At 43.3% G+C, this 15969-nt stretch overlaps 1 protein-coding gene across 1 annotated transcript in view; it reads left to right on the top strand.

Moving 5' to 3' along the window:
- Nucleotides 1-15969, top strand: part of LOC118598111 (plexin-C1-like) — a 44982-nt gene extending 29013 nt beyond the window's left edge. Inside the window, exons 15-21 of the mRNA XM_036210364.1 lie at nt 4346-4439; nt 4559-4657; nt 5127-5203; nt 11054-11269; nt 11435-12504; nt 15507-15576; nt 15622-15969. Coding sequence (XP_036066257.1) covers nt 4346-4439; nt 4559-4657; nt 5127-5203; nt 11054-11269; nt 11435-12504; nt 15507-15576; nt 15622-15969 — 1974 coding nt within the window. The remainder of the gene's footprint in view (nt 1-4345; nt 4440-4558; nt 4658-5126; nt 5204-11053; nt 11270-11434; nt 12505-15506; nt 15577-15621) is intronic.

Genomic DNA, 15969 nt, shown 5'->3' with positions numbered 1-15969 from the left:
CTGTGTATGGGCGGAGGAATTTGCCCCGCCAGCAACTGCAAGGGGCGGGGACTACAGCGGAGTGGCCCAATCACACACAGGTTGACATTTCCAGTTTTGTCGGCTTGTTTTTTTCCACACGAGCGTAGAAGCTCACACACGCGGAGAAATGCTTCTACGCGCGGGAGGGGCCAGTCCTTCACACACAGGCGTAGGAGCTGTTACGCACGCGCAGAAATGCTTACACAGTCGCAGAAATGCTTCCGAAACGGGTGTAGCACAGGGACACAGGAGCGTCCGTGGGATGTTTGGTTTATGCCCGTGTGTGACGCAATTTGCTCGCGTGGAGTTTGGTTTATGCCTGTGGAGTTTATAATACGCCCGTGTGAGACTTATGACGTAAATTTGCCGCTATAGAGAAAGTCTAGAAGTTGATTGCCTAGTGAGGGACGGGAAAGCAGAGCTGCATGCCACGTGAGAGTGAGTGTAGGAATTTCTTTCAACCAGCAGGGGCCACTAAAGGTTCATAAACTTTGGTTTATTCCCAAATCTGAGGAGAATAGTTGTTTTTAAATGCCTTCACTGCTGTAAATGTTTAGTTATTTGTATTCTTATCGTATTTATTTTACATATTATATTAAGTCACATCATGTATTATTATTTCAGAAACTGTGAACACCCTGAGTTCCTAATAAATGGCTGTGGCTGAAGAACACGTCGCCTTTCTTCTTCTTCCAGTGCTCTGACCGGCACCGCATCTTGTCCTCTGCCAAACGTAAACGAACTGGTGTGAATCCCACCTCCCCAACAATATTGTTGTCATGCAGAAACTGTTTAAACTGGTCACATAAGAGATTCTAGTGTTTTAGTTAAAACACAGATTTGAGATCAATCTGTAATTTGGCAAGACCATAGGATCCCTTCTCTTTAATAAAGGAAATACAAAGGTTGATTTCCGAATAGTTGGGATTTATTTGGTTTGAATAAAAAGATTAAAAGAAGTGAAAGTGGCTGTGCCACATAATCTGCAGGATATTTTAAAAACAACATTCTATCAAATCTGGTCCAGGTGACTTTCTAGAAGCTAATGCTTTAAGTGCTTTTTGCACTTCAGAGGGACTAAAAGGCAGAAAATTAAAAGAAAACTATTGTAAACTATTTCTGGTTTGCATTTGGGGATTTTTCTGTTTTTCTAAACACACAGCTACTACACAGTGATCACTCAAGTCATTACAGAAGACACCCAGCAAAGAATACTTGTGAGGGACATTTGTTTAAATTAGATCAATTAAAGTAGAGTTTTTTGGATTTTTGAGATTAGGCCTGGTGGGTAAATTGACTAGTCGGGTAAGATGAACTGAGTCACAAGCAGATTTAAATTCATCAGAAGCTGCAGTTAACCAGTGCCAGTTCAAGTCCCCTGCTAAAAGTAGTAGTCAGTGTAGTTTAATTTGGTCAGAAGAAGTTGCAAAGACTGTAGAGTCTCTTGAGGTAAACAGAGGTCTATAACAACCAGCAACAGTAATCGAACAAGATGGTCTTATTTCTACTTTCACTGCCAAAAATTTTGTTTGCTGATTGACTGAGACAAAACAGGGGAGGCATTAAATCTTGCTTTGACATAAATAGCTACACCCCCTCCTTTTTTCAGCATGATAAACATTAAACCCGTGTATGCCAATATCTTCATTAAGGATAGATTTTGCTAACAAAGTTTCAGAAATGATTACAACATCTTCACCAGTAGAGTTAACCCAGATTCTGACCATATCTATCTGTGGAAGTAAACTGCGTACATTGAGGTGAATATATTTAAACCAGACAGTGATTTGAAATCATTGGGAGTTGGAGAGTTTTGCAACTCAGGCCCAGGTTTGGTTTTACATTTCCAGATAAAAGCAGAAGTAGTATAATTAACAATCTCTGTTACGACCGTGTGAGACTTATGACGTAAATTTGCCAAATGAACACATGACTCGGCACAAAAGAGGTGTAAACATAGCAGAAAGTACTCACTTTGGTCATTTACTGAACCCTTGGAGTTCCCATGAAAAAAACCCAGAAGATAACAAGGGTCAAACTTTAAGGAGAAAAAAACCTGCTTCCTTTGCAGCTAGCTGCTTCTGCCACATTGAGTGCTAAAAACCCCTAACTCAGGAAAAGGAAACGTAAAAAAACTCTTTCAAATTAAGAGCTCCTTCACATTAAGAGCCTTTTCAACAAATATTCTCTCTGAGTTCCAATCCGGTTTCAGGACAAAGCACAGTACTACGAGACCTACCATGAAGGTGATAAACGATGTAATTGTGGCACTTGATAAAAAACAGCACTGTGCTTCACTTTTTATTGACCTGTTGACCATAATATCTTAATAGACAGATTGCTCAGTATTGGAGTCTCAGAACATGCAGCTGCATGGTTCTCCAACTACCTACACAACAGAACTCAGTGTATTAACCTTGAGGATCTTTGTTCAGAATTAATCACGACTAAAAAAGGAGTGCCGCAGGGCTCTGTTTTGGGTCCCTTCTTATTTGCTATCTATATCAATGACATGGGTCCATTAGTCTCCAAAGCTAACTTGAACTTTAATGCTGATGACACAGTTATATATTGTTGTGGACCATCTCTCTTTCAGGTCATAGAAACCCTGCAGAAAGCTTTTGTTGCTGTTCAAAACTCCCGTCTTCGACTGAAACTAGTGCTTAATGCAGACAAGTCCAAATTAATGCTGTTTTCCAATAAAAAAAAAAGTCCCTGATAGTCTTCCTGTAGTCACCGATCTTGAAGAGGTGGTCCAGGAGTATAAATATCTTGGTGTTTTAATTGATAACTCCCTCACTTTTAAACCTTGTATGGAAAACCTTTTAAAGAAGCTAAATCTTAGGTTGGGTTTCTTTTATCGTAATAGATTGTGTTTCTCTTTTAAAGCAATAAAATATCTCATGAATGCAACTTTTCTATCTGTGCCAGATTACGGTGATCGTTTTTATATGAATGCTCCTGCCTCATGTCTTCAAATGTTGGACAGTGTTTATCACTCTTCCTTACGGTTCATAACCAACTGCAAACAATGAACCATCACTGTGAACTGTATAAATGAGTGGGATGGCCTTCTCTCTCCAGTAGGAGGCAGTAGCATTGGTATATTCCAGGGGTCTGCAATCTGCGGCTCCAGAGCCACATGTGGCTCTTCTATCCCTCCTTGGTGGCTCTCTGGCTGAAGAAAAATAAAATAGTAATTCTCAAAAATGTGGAGATTAGCTATTATTTTAACAAGATGCTAACATTTCCGGCTAATTTGTTATCTACTAGAGTTTTTAGGCTAATTTAAAGTTTAGCTTCTATTTTAGCAACAGACAAACTTTTTTTTACAAATTTAGTTTACTGATGAATTTTATGCTAATTTGGGTTTGGCTAATAATTTAGCAACATGCAGATGTTTTCAGCTAATTTGTTATCTACGGAAGTTTTTTTTTTTTTTTGGATCATTTAGAATTTAGCTTCTATTATAGAGACAGACTAACTTTTTTGAGTAATTTAGTTTACTGAGGAATTTTAGGCCATTTAGGAGTTTAGCTAGTAATTGAGCAATGAGCTAGCTTTTTTTTTCCTTTTTTTTAGCTAATGGCCTCTATTTAAAATTTTATGCTAATTTGGAGTTAAGCTAATATTTTAGCAATATGCTAACATTTTTGGCTAATTTGTTATCTACTTGAGTTTTTAGGCTAATTTAGTGTTAAGCTTCTATTTTAGCAACATGCTAACATTTTTGGCTGATTTAATTTACAGAGGAATTTTATTCTAATTTGGAGTTCAGTTAGTAATTAGGCAACGAGGTAGCTTTTTCGCTAATTTGGCCTCTACTAAGGGTAAAAGGTAAAAACATTTTAAAAATCTCATTTTTATAGTTTATTTTTATATTTTTGCTTTTGTTCGTGCCAAAAAATAGACAAAATCCTGGAGGGACTGGCTTATGTGAAACTTTTAAATCTGAAGGAGGTGCAAGAATTTCCCAGGAGGAGGCGCAGCTGAGGAACACACAGCCAGTCCACGACGCACACACAGTCTCAGCGAGCCTGCATGGAGAAATGTCATCAGCTCTGCATTTCTAAATTTAGGCACAAGCCGTTTCTGCATCGATGAACATGTTGACAAGTTTGAATTGTTTTTTTACAGATTCACAAAGAATTGTTACATTCTTAGTTGATTGTGTTCTAGGTTTCTGTAAAATTGGACTGGTGTTTATTTTTACATTTCTCTGTTAAATTACAGATTTGAATTTAGTTATTGAAACTTGTTTTACCATTTACTGGGTTCTAGTATTCTAAAAGCATTGATCGTTAAGATCTCCAATCTTCTACAGATAAAATACGGAGACACCATAGTTATACTCCAACCACCTTCAGCTCAACTTTGGAAGTTACTGGCCCTTCTTCTGGTCCCCATCATCACAGTCGGTGAGAACTCTAATCATGCACAAGTCATGAAAACACAATTTTACTCTACTGCTGCTCATCTGAAGAACAGCACAACTTTAAACATGTTAAGGTCTGCATCTTTACTCAATACCTTTCAGCGGTGCTGATCGTCTGCCGTAGAAAAGAGAAGCAGCCAGCTAATATGAACAATTCTATGAAAAACCTGGAGCTTGACATCAAGAATGACATCAGGCAAGGTCAGTGTGAATATCTCACAGTCTAAGGCTGGGAGGCAAACAAAAACCATCACAATATTTCAGGGAAATTGACCCTACCTTACTGGATAATACCCTTCATTGGTGCAATTGTAACAGAATAAATGTGAATCCACTTGCAACAGGGGATTTTTATTATTTTTATGGTATCTTGGGCGCCCCTATTGGTTTGTGTCTGTATTAGTCGTGCAGCAACAAAACTTTATTAGTTGTGACACAGTCACGCCCATAGACTGTAAAAACAATTATATATTTTATATACAGTCTATGGTCACGCCCGAGGTAGGTTGCATTTTGCAGCACTGTGTTTTAATTATGTATTTCTCCATTTTGAATTAATGTCTTGAGAGATATTATTTTGTTTTATTTAATTTAAGTGTTTCTTTGTTACCTTAATGTATTTTAAGTTAGCTAATGCAAGTATGTTAAAGGAACTTTTTACTTTTTGTAGCGTGCTGCATGTGTAATGCGGGCGGGAGCCTTCGGTGTCCGACCATCGCCATTTTTCATGTACAGGTACATAATTTTGTTCTAAATTTATTTTGTAAATTGCATTTTATTAATTAGTTGTGACACGGACACGCCCGAGCGTGCTGCATTTGTAATGTGGGCGGGAGCCTTCGGTGTCTGACCATCGCCATTTTTCATGTACAGAAAATAAACAGAATCAAAGACAAGTCGGCTGTCCTGTGGTCTAAAACAAACAAACACAACGCAGAGATCGTCCCGGACCAGCCAGCACCAAGGCTGAGCTGGTTACACAGGTGCCGTGACCCGGATCATCAGAACGCCGGGGCCTGTCTAATTTCTGGAGCTCTCTACGCCAGGTTCCCAGAGCGGAGAAATCCCGCGCAGAAAGACGCATGGTGATTGGTTCTACATTCTCCAATCAGCACGGACTACGCCTCCTATCAATCCGGAAGATGAGAGCTCGCGTCATACTCTCACGTGGGTTCAGTTTGTTGCAAGCGGCCACGAGACTCACACCGGAGTCACACCGGACGCGAGAGCGCCGTGAGGCGGCGCGGAGCGGAGTGCGCGCCGATTCGCGGCGCTCTATTGGTCACACCAGACGCGATTTTTTTCTGCGACGGTCGACAGGCGCTTCTGCTAGAGCTATTGCTTTTTTTGCCATCATGGTCATTAACCAGGATATCTCCCCGTGTTTCTGCTAAAAGGAGATGGTCTCTGCCCCTGTTGACACAGACCCCGCCCCCCAACTCCGCAGTCGGCCCACTTCATTGATCGGTTTGTGCGCGCGTGTGCGTGTCTGTCTGTTTTGGTGTGTGTCTGTGTGCACGCAGGTGCTTCCACGTGTTTCCGCCGGTAAATAAATAAACTAAAAATATTACCTGATGTTTCTTCCAAGAAGAACCGCTCCTCTGCCTCTCTCTTGTTCAAACGCAGCCCCATGCCCCGCTCCAGTGTGCCCCCACTACATTGGGGGCCCGTCTGCCCTGCTTTTTTTCCTCCCAGAACCCTGCAGCCCAGCACACCCGCTCCAGAGATCTGTGGTGTCCGGGGTGGGGGCTCTCGCGCAGGCGTGTCTGTGTGTTTTGATTGTATGCATATTTTCATCTCTACAGTCTGTTTAGACACAAAAACATGATCACATTTGTCAATCGCGGCGTTTTATTATGAAAAATTGGTTCTATTTTGAAAATAAACCGGATTTTCTCATGTATTTCGATGCAACTTCCTGCCAGTATTGACGCGGAGCGCTCGCGTCTCGCGGAAGAAATAGGGCAGACGCCGAAACGTTGCGCTGCACCGCGCGGACCCTCCGCGCCGCTGCGCGTCGCTCCGCGCCTGGTGTGACTGACGCCATCGGATAACATGGGCGCCGAATGGAAGCGCACGCCGTTCCGCGCCGCTTCGCGTCCTATCGCATCCTGTGTGACTCCGGCGTCATTCTACCTGCAGTTCCGCATTACGCCAGAGAGAGGCAGTGTTGAACCTAGCTGCAAAAGAACTGAGGTTTGTTTGCGGTTCTGCTGTCTGATTCTGCGGATCTGCATTAAGATTGAGGTACTGATTTTTTTTTCTCAGCTCCGGTTTTTGAAACTAATTAGAGATTGGTCAAATTAGGTTTGATTTTTCCATGATAAATATTGTTTTGTGATTATTTAGTAATTATTTTGTGATTTCCTAGGGAAATTAGATCAATTTTTTTTGTGATTCAGTATTTATTCAAAGTGTTTTTTTTTCTGAAACATGGAAAGGGAAGTGAGTTTTGGCAGAGGGAGAGGTTCAGTTACATCCACTCCCCTTCCCACTTTTGGCAGGGGCAGAGGCACGTTTTTGCTTTCTCCTGATTTTTCTACACCTGGGTCTGATTTTAGAAATCTGATGAGAGAGAATGGTGCCGCTGGAAGGGTTTCACATGATGTACATCACAATCAAGTACTGCGAGGAGCAGATAAACCTGACAGTCATTTGGTTGGTATAGCCACCCAAATAGGGCTCTCAATAGGTGAGACTATTGCCTCCTGCATTGACTCCCGTTTGGGATCTAAAACAGCTGGATCTGCTAACAACACACTGTCTGACCCATCATTATTGAATGTTGTGATAAGGTCTGAAACTAAAGAACCTGTCAGTTTCAAAGGGGATGAGCATGATGCACAAAATGTTCAAGAGTGGGAGGGACTTATGAGAGCATACCTTAGAAAGAAGGGTATTCCAGCTGCAGAACAAGCAGAAGAAGTGCTGAGTAAGCTCAGTGGGAGGGCAAGAGAAGTGGTACGAGTAGGTTTACGTAGCCAGCCATCTTTGTCTCTGTCTAGTGGTCCAGATCCCATTTTTGAGCACTTCAGTGACACAGTCTCCTCTGAAATCCCTCTAGCTGACTTTTATGCTACATTGCCCAAGCCCGGTGAAGGTCCGTTTGACTACTGGTTGAGACTGAACAGAGCAATGGAAGTGACAGAGGACTGTCTTCGAAGGCAGAAAAAGACATTTAACTGCCTGCCTCGTGACCTCATCGTCATGTTCGTACGTCACTGTCCCGACCCTGAACTCTCATTAATATTTAAATGTAAACCTATATCTCAATGATCTATTGCTGAGGTGCACGAGAAACTTGTTGAACACAGTCGGGACCATAGACGTATATCACAGACTGAACTCATTCCTGTAGTTTCACAGCAACAGGAAGTTAACACCTGTGTGCAGCATGTGGCTTCAGCAGTTGCTCAGCCACCTTTGCCTGCAATGCGAAAAGCTGAGGAGTCCACAGACCGCCTTGACCGAATCATTGTCATGTTGGAGCGCGTGCTTGATCAGCAGCCTCAGAAAACTGGAGTTCCCAGCAGAAGGGAGGGACTTTCTCATCAGAAACCGCCCTTCAAGACCAAATCAAATGTAGCCTGTGAAATTTGTGGGGATGGAGGTCACACAACCCATTACCACTGCCGAGCGAATTATTTGTGTTTCGTTTGTTACTCACCTGATCACACGCGCCTTCAGTGCTCCAGAGCTTCAGCTACCAGGCCAAATGACAAAGGGCCAGGGCCTCAGAAGGAGGAAAACTAGCTGGCCTGCATTTGGAGGGGTGGATGTGAGGCCTGAGTTCAATCCTCCAGTAACCGCTGATGAGGATCTGGAGTCTATTTAGCAGAGTGTGTGTGAGGAAAGGGATGTGGGGCAAAGACCAGTCCACCAAAACGTGCAAATATTGCAGACCCATGATGAACTGTTTTACAAAAATGTGACATTGAGTGGCCAAGTAACAGTCAGAGCTATGATTGATAGTGGATCAATGGCTTTTACCTTGAGCTCCACTCTAATTCCATGTTGCGTTAACAAACCCCATCTTGGAACCCACTGATGTTGTGCTAATTGGTTGTGGTGGCTCAAAAACAACACCAATGGGTATGTGTGATCTAGAGATGGAGGTTTATGGTTGCAAAGTCATTGTGCCAACATTAGTGATTGATGGTCAGAGCGATGATCTCATTCTTGGCATCAATTTGCTAAGATACCTGATTCACCAATTGAAACTGCAGCAGGGAAATCAAAACTTGGGTTTTCAACCAACCACTGTGCAGAGTAAGACCAAGACTATGTTGTCGAGTTTGGTGGCAAGGGTGGAAGGGTATACAGACAGTCTGCCGGAAAAACTAGGCATTGGCAAAATAAAATGTGCTGTTACACTTGAACCCATGACTGAGCATTTGGTTTGGGCCAAGCTACAGATGACAAATGACATGGTTGCAGGCAGAACAGTTGTAATGGAGCCTACTAGTTCCAGGTCAAGACCAAGATCAGTCATTGTGGGCAGAACTGTTGCGTTTCTGAGACCAGATGGGTGGTTACCCATTTAAGTAATGAATCCCTTTGATAAACCTGTCACTGTAAAAAGAAATGCAAAGTTGGTGGATGTATTTTCATGTGCTGCATTAGAAAGTTTCAGTGAGCCCGAGTCAAACATGTCCTCTCAGTCTGTCATCAAGCAGAATGTGCAAGTACCCACTAGGGCATCAGAATGTTGCCAAGACATCCACAGCTTGGCCACTGAAGTGTCCAGCCTTCCTGACCATCAGCAGATTGAGGAGCCAAGTAGTCAGGTTGACCCACTGCACTCCCCATTGCACAACTTGGGATTGTCAGACATAGACATTGATGCATGTGAGGTGTCACTAGCTGATAAAGAGAGACTTGTCAACCTTATTGCAGAGTACCAGTCCATCTTTTCAAGGGACAAGTTGGATTGTGGAAAAGCTTCTGGTTGTCTTCATCGAATAAGGGTTGTTGATGGAAGTCCTTTTCGACTGCCATGCAGGCACATACCGCCCACTCAATATGAGAAACTGCGACAAGTTCTGAACGAGATGGAGGAAAGGGACATCATAAGGAAATCCAGCAGTGAGTTTGCATCTCCATTGGTGCAAGTTTGGAAGAAGTGAGGAGACTTAAGAATCTGCAATGACTTCAGATGACTTAACTCTCGGACTGTTAAAGATGCTCACCCACTTCCGCATCCATCGGATGCCCTGGCAGCGTTGGGTGGCAGTGCTTTCTTTTCCACCATGGACCTCAAGTCAGGCTATTATAATGTAGAAGTGCATGAAGAGGATAGAAAGTACACAGCTTTCACATCACCATTCGGACTCTATGAGTACAATAAGATGCCGCAGGGGCTATGCAATAGTCCAGCAACCTTCATGAGAATGATGTTGAGTGTGTTTGGTGACCAAAATTTCCTCAGCCTTCTTTGTTATTTAGATGACGTCCTGGTGTTTGCCCCCACTGAGGCTTTGGCCCTAGAACGGTTGGAGATGGTTTTTCAGTGACTCAAAGCAAATAATTTGAAGTTGGCACCAAAGAAATGCCATTTCTTACGGTGTTCTTTTAAATTTTTGGGGCACATTACTAGAATGGCATTCGTTCTGACCCTGAAAAGATTGCTGCCATAACATCACTGACAGAATCTGATCTGATGGAAGACGGCACGGAGGTGCCTTCTCAGCGAAAGATACGATCATTCCTGGGCATGGTTGTATTTTATCAGCAGTTTATTGAACGGTGTTCTTCAATAGCCAAACATCTGTTTGGGCTCGTGTCAGGAAAGAAGGGTCCTCGTGGTTCCAAAAGAAAACGGAAACAGATGCAAGTCAAACTAAAATCTATTGACTGGACAGATGAATGTAGAAATGCTTTTTGTCAGCTAAAGCAAGCTCTGTTGGATCAAGTTCTTCTGGCCCAGATTTTAACAGACCCTTTCTACTTTCAGTTGATGCGTCCACCAACGGTCTTGGTCCGGTCTTGTCGCAGGTCCCTGAAAGCAGGACATTGGCTAGGCCGATTGCTTTTGCGAGTAAGTCCCTCAGCCATACACAGTCCAAATACTCAGCACACCGGTTGGAATTTTTCGCCTTAAAATGGGCTGTGTGTGATAAATTCCATCATTGGTTGAGAGGTCACGAGTTCACTGTTTGGACTGACAATAACCCTTTAACGTACATACTGTCCAAAGCTCGTCTTAACGCATGTGAACAGAGATGGATTGCCAAATTGGCACTTTTCCGTTTTGACATAAAGTACATACCAGGACCTAAGAATGTGGTTGCTGATGCAATGAGTCGCGAGCCATTTGTTCACCGCAGCACGTCTAACCGGTTAACCCGAGTCGCATATCATGATCTTTTGGCAGAGGCGACAGCTGTTTGTACACATGGAGTGCAAGAGGCTTTTCGCTGTTCTGCACATCCAGGCGAAAAAGTCCCACCAAGAGACCAGATAGTGGCATCTAGGTGTTCTCCCTCTGTGAAAGCTGAAACTTTGACAGCAAATGAGATTACTGCAGTGTTTCAGGCACATGAACAAAATGAAAACAGGATGTCCTCTCAGGCTCTCCTGCTTCCACATTTTCCACAGGCAGTTGCATCTCCAGATTTCAGTGGGTTAAGTTTGCTTCCTCATGAGGTGCTGGTGGACAAACAGCGTACTGATGGTACACTCAGCAGAGTGATCTTGTATGTGGAAAGAGGACAGAGACCATCAAGACGAGAGCGAGAAAATGAACCAAGTGAGGTCAACAAGCTGTTGAAAGACTGGGATAAATTGGCCTTAAGGGAAAGTGTGTTGTATCGGGTAAGAAGGAATCCTGTAACCAAAAGAAAGTCTTACCTTTTTGTTGTTCCATCTTCTATGCGCACTAAAGTCCTTAAAGGTATTCATGATGAGGCTGGTCATCAGGGGCAGCAGCGGACTTTGTATTTGGCTAAGCAAAGATCTCATTGGTTGGGTCTCCATAAGGATGTTGTGGACTATGTGAGACACTGCAGGAGGTGTGTAGTGAGCAAGTCCCCAGAACCAGAAGCCAGAGCACCCCTTGAAAACATCAGAACATCTGAGCCTCTCGAGCTGGTGTGTGTGGACTTTCGGACTGCAGAGGACTCTGCTAACAAGTCTTTGGATGTTCTCGTGGTCACTGACCACTTTACCAAAATGGCTCAAGCCTTTTTGTGCCCAAACCAATCGGCAAAAGCAGTTGCACATCAATTGTGGCACAATTACTTCTGCATCTATGGTTTTCCGAAAAGACTACACTCAGACCAAGGTGCAAATTTTGAGAGTGCTTTAATTGCTGAGCTGTTGGCAGTGGCTGGAGTCCAGAAGTCCCACACGACACCCTATCACCCGATGGGAAATGGCTCCTGTGAGAGGATGAACAGGACACTGGGGAACTTGATTCGTGCTCTTCCACCTAAAGCTAAGCACAAATGGCCTGCAACTTTGAAGTCTCTCACTTTTGCATACAACTGCACAGTTCACGAGACAACAGGGTACGCGCCCTTCCTACTCATGTTTGGGAGGGTGCTAAGGTTGCCCATTGACCTCATTTTTGGTTCTGTGCTTGACATCCCTGAAGTGACGGACTACTGTCAGTATGTTCAGCCGTTAAGAAAGGACTTAAAGGAAGCCATTGATGTTGCACAAAATATGTCTGCCAAACAACTGCAGCGTCACGCTGACCTTTATAACAGAAAAGTCAGAGGAGCAACTGTGGAAGAAGGTGACCGAATGTTGCTGGCCAACAAGGGAGAGCGTGGAAAAAAGAAGCTCGCTGATCGCTGGGAGACTGTCATTTATGTTGTGATAGAGAAAAAAGAGGGAAGCTACACCTTTAAGATCAGAAATGCGTCCACAGGTCGAGATAAAGTGGTGCATCGCAACTTGATAATGCCAGTGAACTTCCTCCCTTTGTGTGACGCTGCAGCTGAGGAGAGAGTGGACTGTGTTTCTGTGTCAACCTCTGCAGATGTTGCTGTTGAGACAGAATCGTTGGATGCTTCTGACAACTCAAAGGAGTACAGGACTAGAGTGTGGGTGTCTACCCTACCGTCTGTGTCATCTGAGGATTCAAACTCGGGTGTTACTGAACAACATGATGTATGTATCTGTGGTTAGCAGGCAGCATGGTGCCAGCAATACATCAGTGCCTGATGTCATCCAACCTGTGTCACGTTTAAGTCAAGAGTCAGATGTTCCACCTCAGGCCAACCTCTCTCCCTTAGTGGCTCACACAGGATCTGAGGTTGGTTCCACCATTGCATGTAACTCGGTTGCTGAGGAGAGTCCAGTCTCTTGTTCCTTTACAAAAGATGCAGTATCTACAGATACCATTGCCCATAACGTTGTGGCAACTGCAGAAGCCAGAGAGGTCATGAGTCGTGTTAGGTCAAGGGCTGGAAGACTGCTAAAACCAGTTAATAGACTCATTGAAATGATGCATCAGAAAACTGGGCTGACATCTTAGTTGAAAGGTAGATTAGCAAATATATTGTGTTAGAGCTCCATGTTGAATTTTTTGGGGTAAAACTTTTTTTTTATTGAATTTGTAAATTTAATGCATTTTTGTTAAATGTACTGTGGTGGATTACAGTGGACAGTTATTAAATATGTAACAGGTATATTTTCCTCCATGTGTGGTAGCGGAGACTGGCCAGCTCCCTCAATGCTGACTCTTTTGGAGTGGTCTTTTGACTGAGATTTTGTGACTGTTTTTTAATTTCACCAGTGCTGTGTAATTAAGCAATGTACTATAGATATGTGACAATTACATTATTCCTGATGTTGTTTGGGTTTCTCTCTGAGGACTCTTTGTTGATTGATTGTTTGGGTGATCGGTCATTGTTTTCACTTGATGCATTTTTTTGTGTGCCTGTGTGCAAGTGGATTTTAGCAGGGGGGATTGTAACAGAATAAATGTGAATCCACTTGCAACAGGGGATTTTTATTATTTTTATGGTATCTTGGGCGCCCCTATTGGTTTGTGTCTGTATTAGTCGTGCAGCAACAAAACTTTATTAGTTGTGACACAGACACGCCCGAGGTAGGTTGCATTTTGCAGCACTGTGTTTTAATTATGTATTTCTCCATTTTGAATTAATGTCTTGTGAGATATTATTTTGTTTTATGTAATTTAAGTGTTTCTTTGTTACCTTAATGTATTTTAAGTTAGCTAATGCAAGTATGTTAAAGAAACTTTTTACTTTTTGTAGTGTGCTGCATGTGTAATGCGGGCGGGAGCCTTCGGTGTCTGACCATCGCCATTTTTCATGTACAGGTACATAATTTTGTTCTAAATTTATTTTGTAAATTACATTTTATTAATTAGTTGTGACACAGACACGCCCGAGCGTGCTGCGTGTGTAATGTGGGTGGGAGCCTTCGGTGTCTGACCATCGCCATTTTTCATGTACAGAAAATAAACAGAATCAAAGACAAGTCGCCTGTCCTGTCGTCTAAAACAAACAAACACAACGCAGAGATCGTCCCGGACCAGCCAGCACCAAGGCTGAGCCGGTTACACAATTTTTCACATGCATTTCAAACAGGGTGTGTAATTTACATACAGCGCTTTTTCTCAAGAGGGGCGTGAATAATAGGATATTTTAACTTAATAGAATCTTTAAACCCCATCAAAAACACCATTGTATCATATTTACAAAATTTTTGTCTAAAACTTTATTTGAATCATGACAGAACTATTGATGGAGTGAAGCTCAGGACAGCAGGCCTAGTGGTTAAAGCTGGGGCTCAATGTCATTGTTGTTTTTTATTTTTATTCAAATCAAACGAGGAGCAAGGGAGGGCGTCTGAAGAAACAGGCAGAGATCCAAAACACAAAGAGGCAACAAGGAGTAAATTCTCAGAATTGTATGCATGATAGAAAACAATACTTCACATCAAGCAAAGTCCAGAGGGTGAATAAATACACTGAGGTTGTCGAGAAGCAGCTGGTGATGATGAGGCCGGTTGCTGGCAGGTTAGAGCAGAGCAGGTTAAAATTCAGGCAAGGGCTCCCTCTGGTGGTCAGAGATGGAAATGGATGGTTGATCCCTGACAGATACTTTGATGACAAAAAAAATATTTGATGGCAATTTAAAAAAAAAAAAACTTTTCTTTATATTTTGTAAGTTTATTAATTAATATTTTCAATCAACATTCCACATCACTTTCAGCAGCAGCTCGGGCAAAGCGCTCCGGCTCCGCTCACATTGCAGCGGCGTTTGCGGTGGTCTGCTGGATCGTGAATAATGAAAACGAGTCATGTGAAACATTGATTGTTTTATCATCTGTCAGTAAAACGTTTTTGGTGTTTTTTAGCAAAGGCGTTTGAGAAATATCGCCGTTCATCGCTGACTGTGTGACGAATGTCGAATACAACTTTAACAACCTACACCCCATCTCCAACCTTCCCTTCATCTCCAACATCCTCTAGAAAGTAGTCGCCGAACAACTCCGAGCACATCTCTCCCAGAACTCACTCTATGAAATATTCCAGTCCGGTTTCCGCCCCCACCATAGCACTGAGACTGTTCTAATTAAAATAACCAATGACCTGCTCACTGCTGCTGACTCCGGACTCTTATCCATCCACATCCTCCTTGACCTCAGCTCGGCCTTTGACACAATCTCCCACTCAGTACTCCTGGAAAGACTCTCCTCCATCGGCATCTGTCACACTTCCCTCGACTGGTTCACATCCTACCTGTCTGGCCGCACTCAGTTTGTAGTTTGTTCAGCTTCACTCCTTCCAGTCCCATCCCTACCCGGTCACCTCTGGAGTGCCACAAGGCTCTGTCCTCGGCCCCCTCCTTTTCATAATTTATCTACTACCTCTCGGCAATATCTTCAGGAAATTTAATATCCAGTTCCACTGCTACGCTGACGATACCCAACTCTACCTGTCAACCCACCCCTCCTCCTGTGTCCCCCCTGCCTCTCTTACAATATGCCTGTCCGAACTTAAATCCTGGTTTTCCTCAAATCACCTCCAACTCAACAGCAATAAAACTGAACTCCTTCTCGTTGGCACCAGATCCACCCTCTCCAAACTCAACTCCCTTTCGCTCTCCATTGACAATTCCCCAGTCAGCTCATCATCACAGGTAAAAAGTTTGGGTGTCGTCCTTGACAGCTCTCTGTCCTTTCAGACCCATATCAGCAACATCACCCGATCCTCATTTTTTCACCTACGTAACATCAACCGTCTCTGTCCCTCCCTCACCCCTCACTCAGCCTCCATCCTGGTCCACACCCTCGTCACCAGCCGTCTTGATTACTGCAACTCCCTCCTCTTCGGTCTCCCCACGAAATCCATCCATAGACTTCAACTGGTTCAAAACGCTGCAGCTCGGATCATCTCTGGAACCCCACTCCACCACCACATCACCCCTGTTCTACAGCACCTGCACTGGCTCCCAGTCCAGTCACGCATCAACTTCAAAATCCTTCTGCACACCTTCAAGGCCATCCACAACCTCTCCCCTCCTCTGGACTAA

The sequence above is a fragment of the Oryzias melastigma genome, linkage group LG23 (genome assembly GCF_002922805.2).
Source record: "Oryzias melastigma strain HK-1 linkage group LG23, ASM292280v2, whole genome shotgun sequence".
Lineage (NCBI taxonomy): Eukaryota > Metazoa > Chordata > Actinopteri > Beloniformes > Adrianichthyidae > Oryzias > Oryzias melastigma.
Note: the sequence above shows the minus strand (reverse complement) of the source record. Positions and strands in the feature narration are given on the sequence as shown.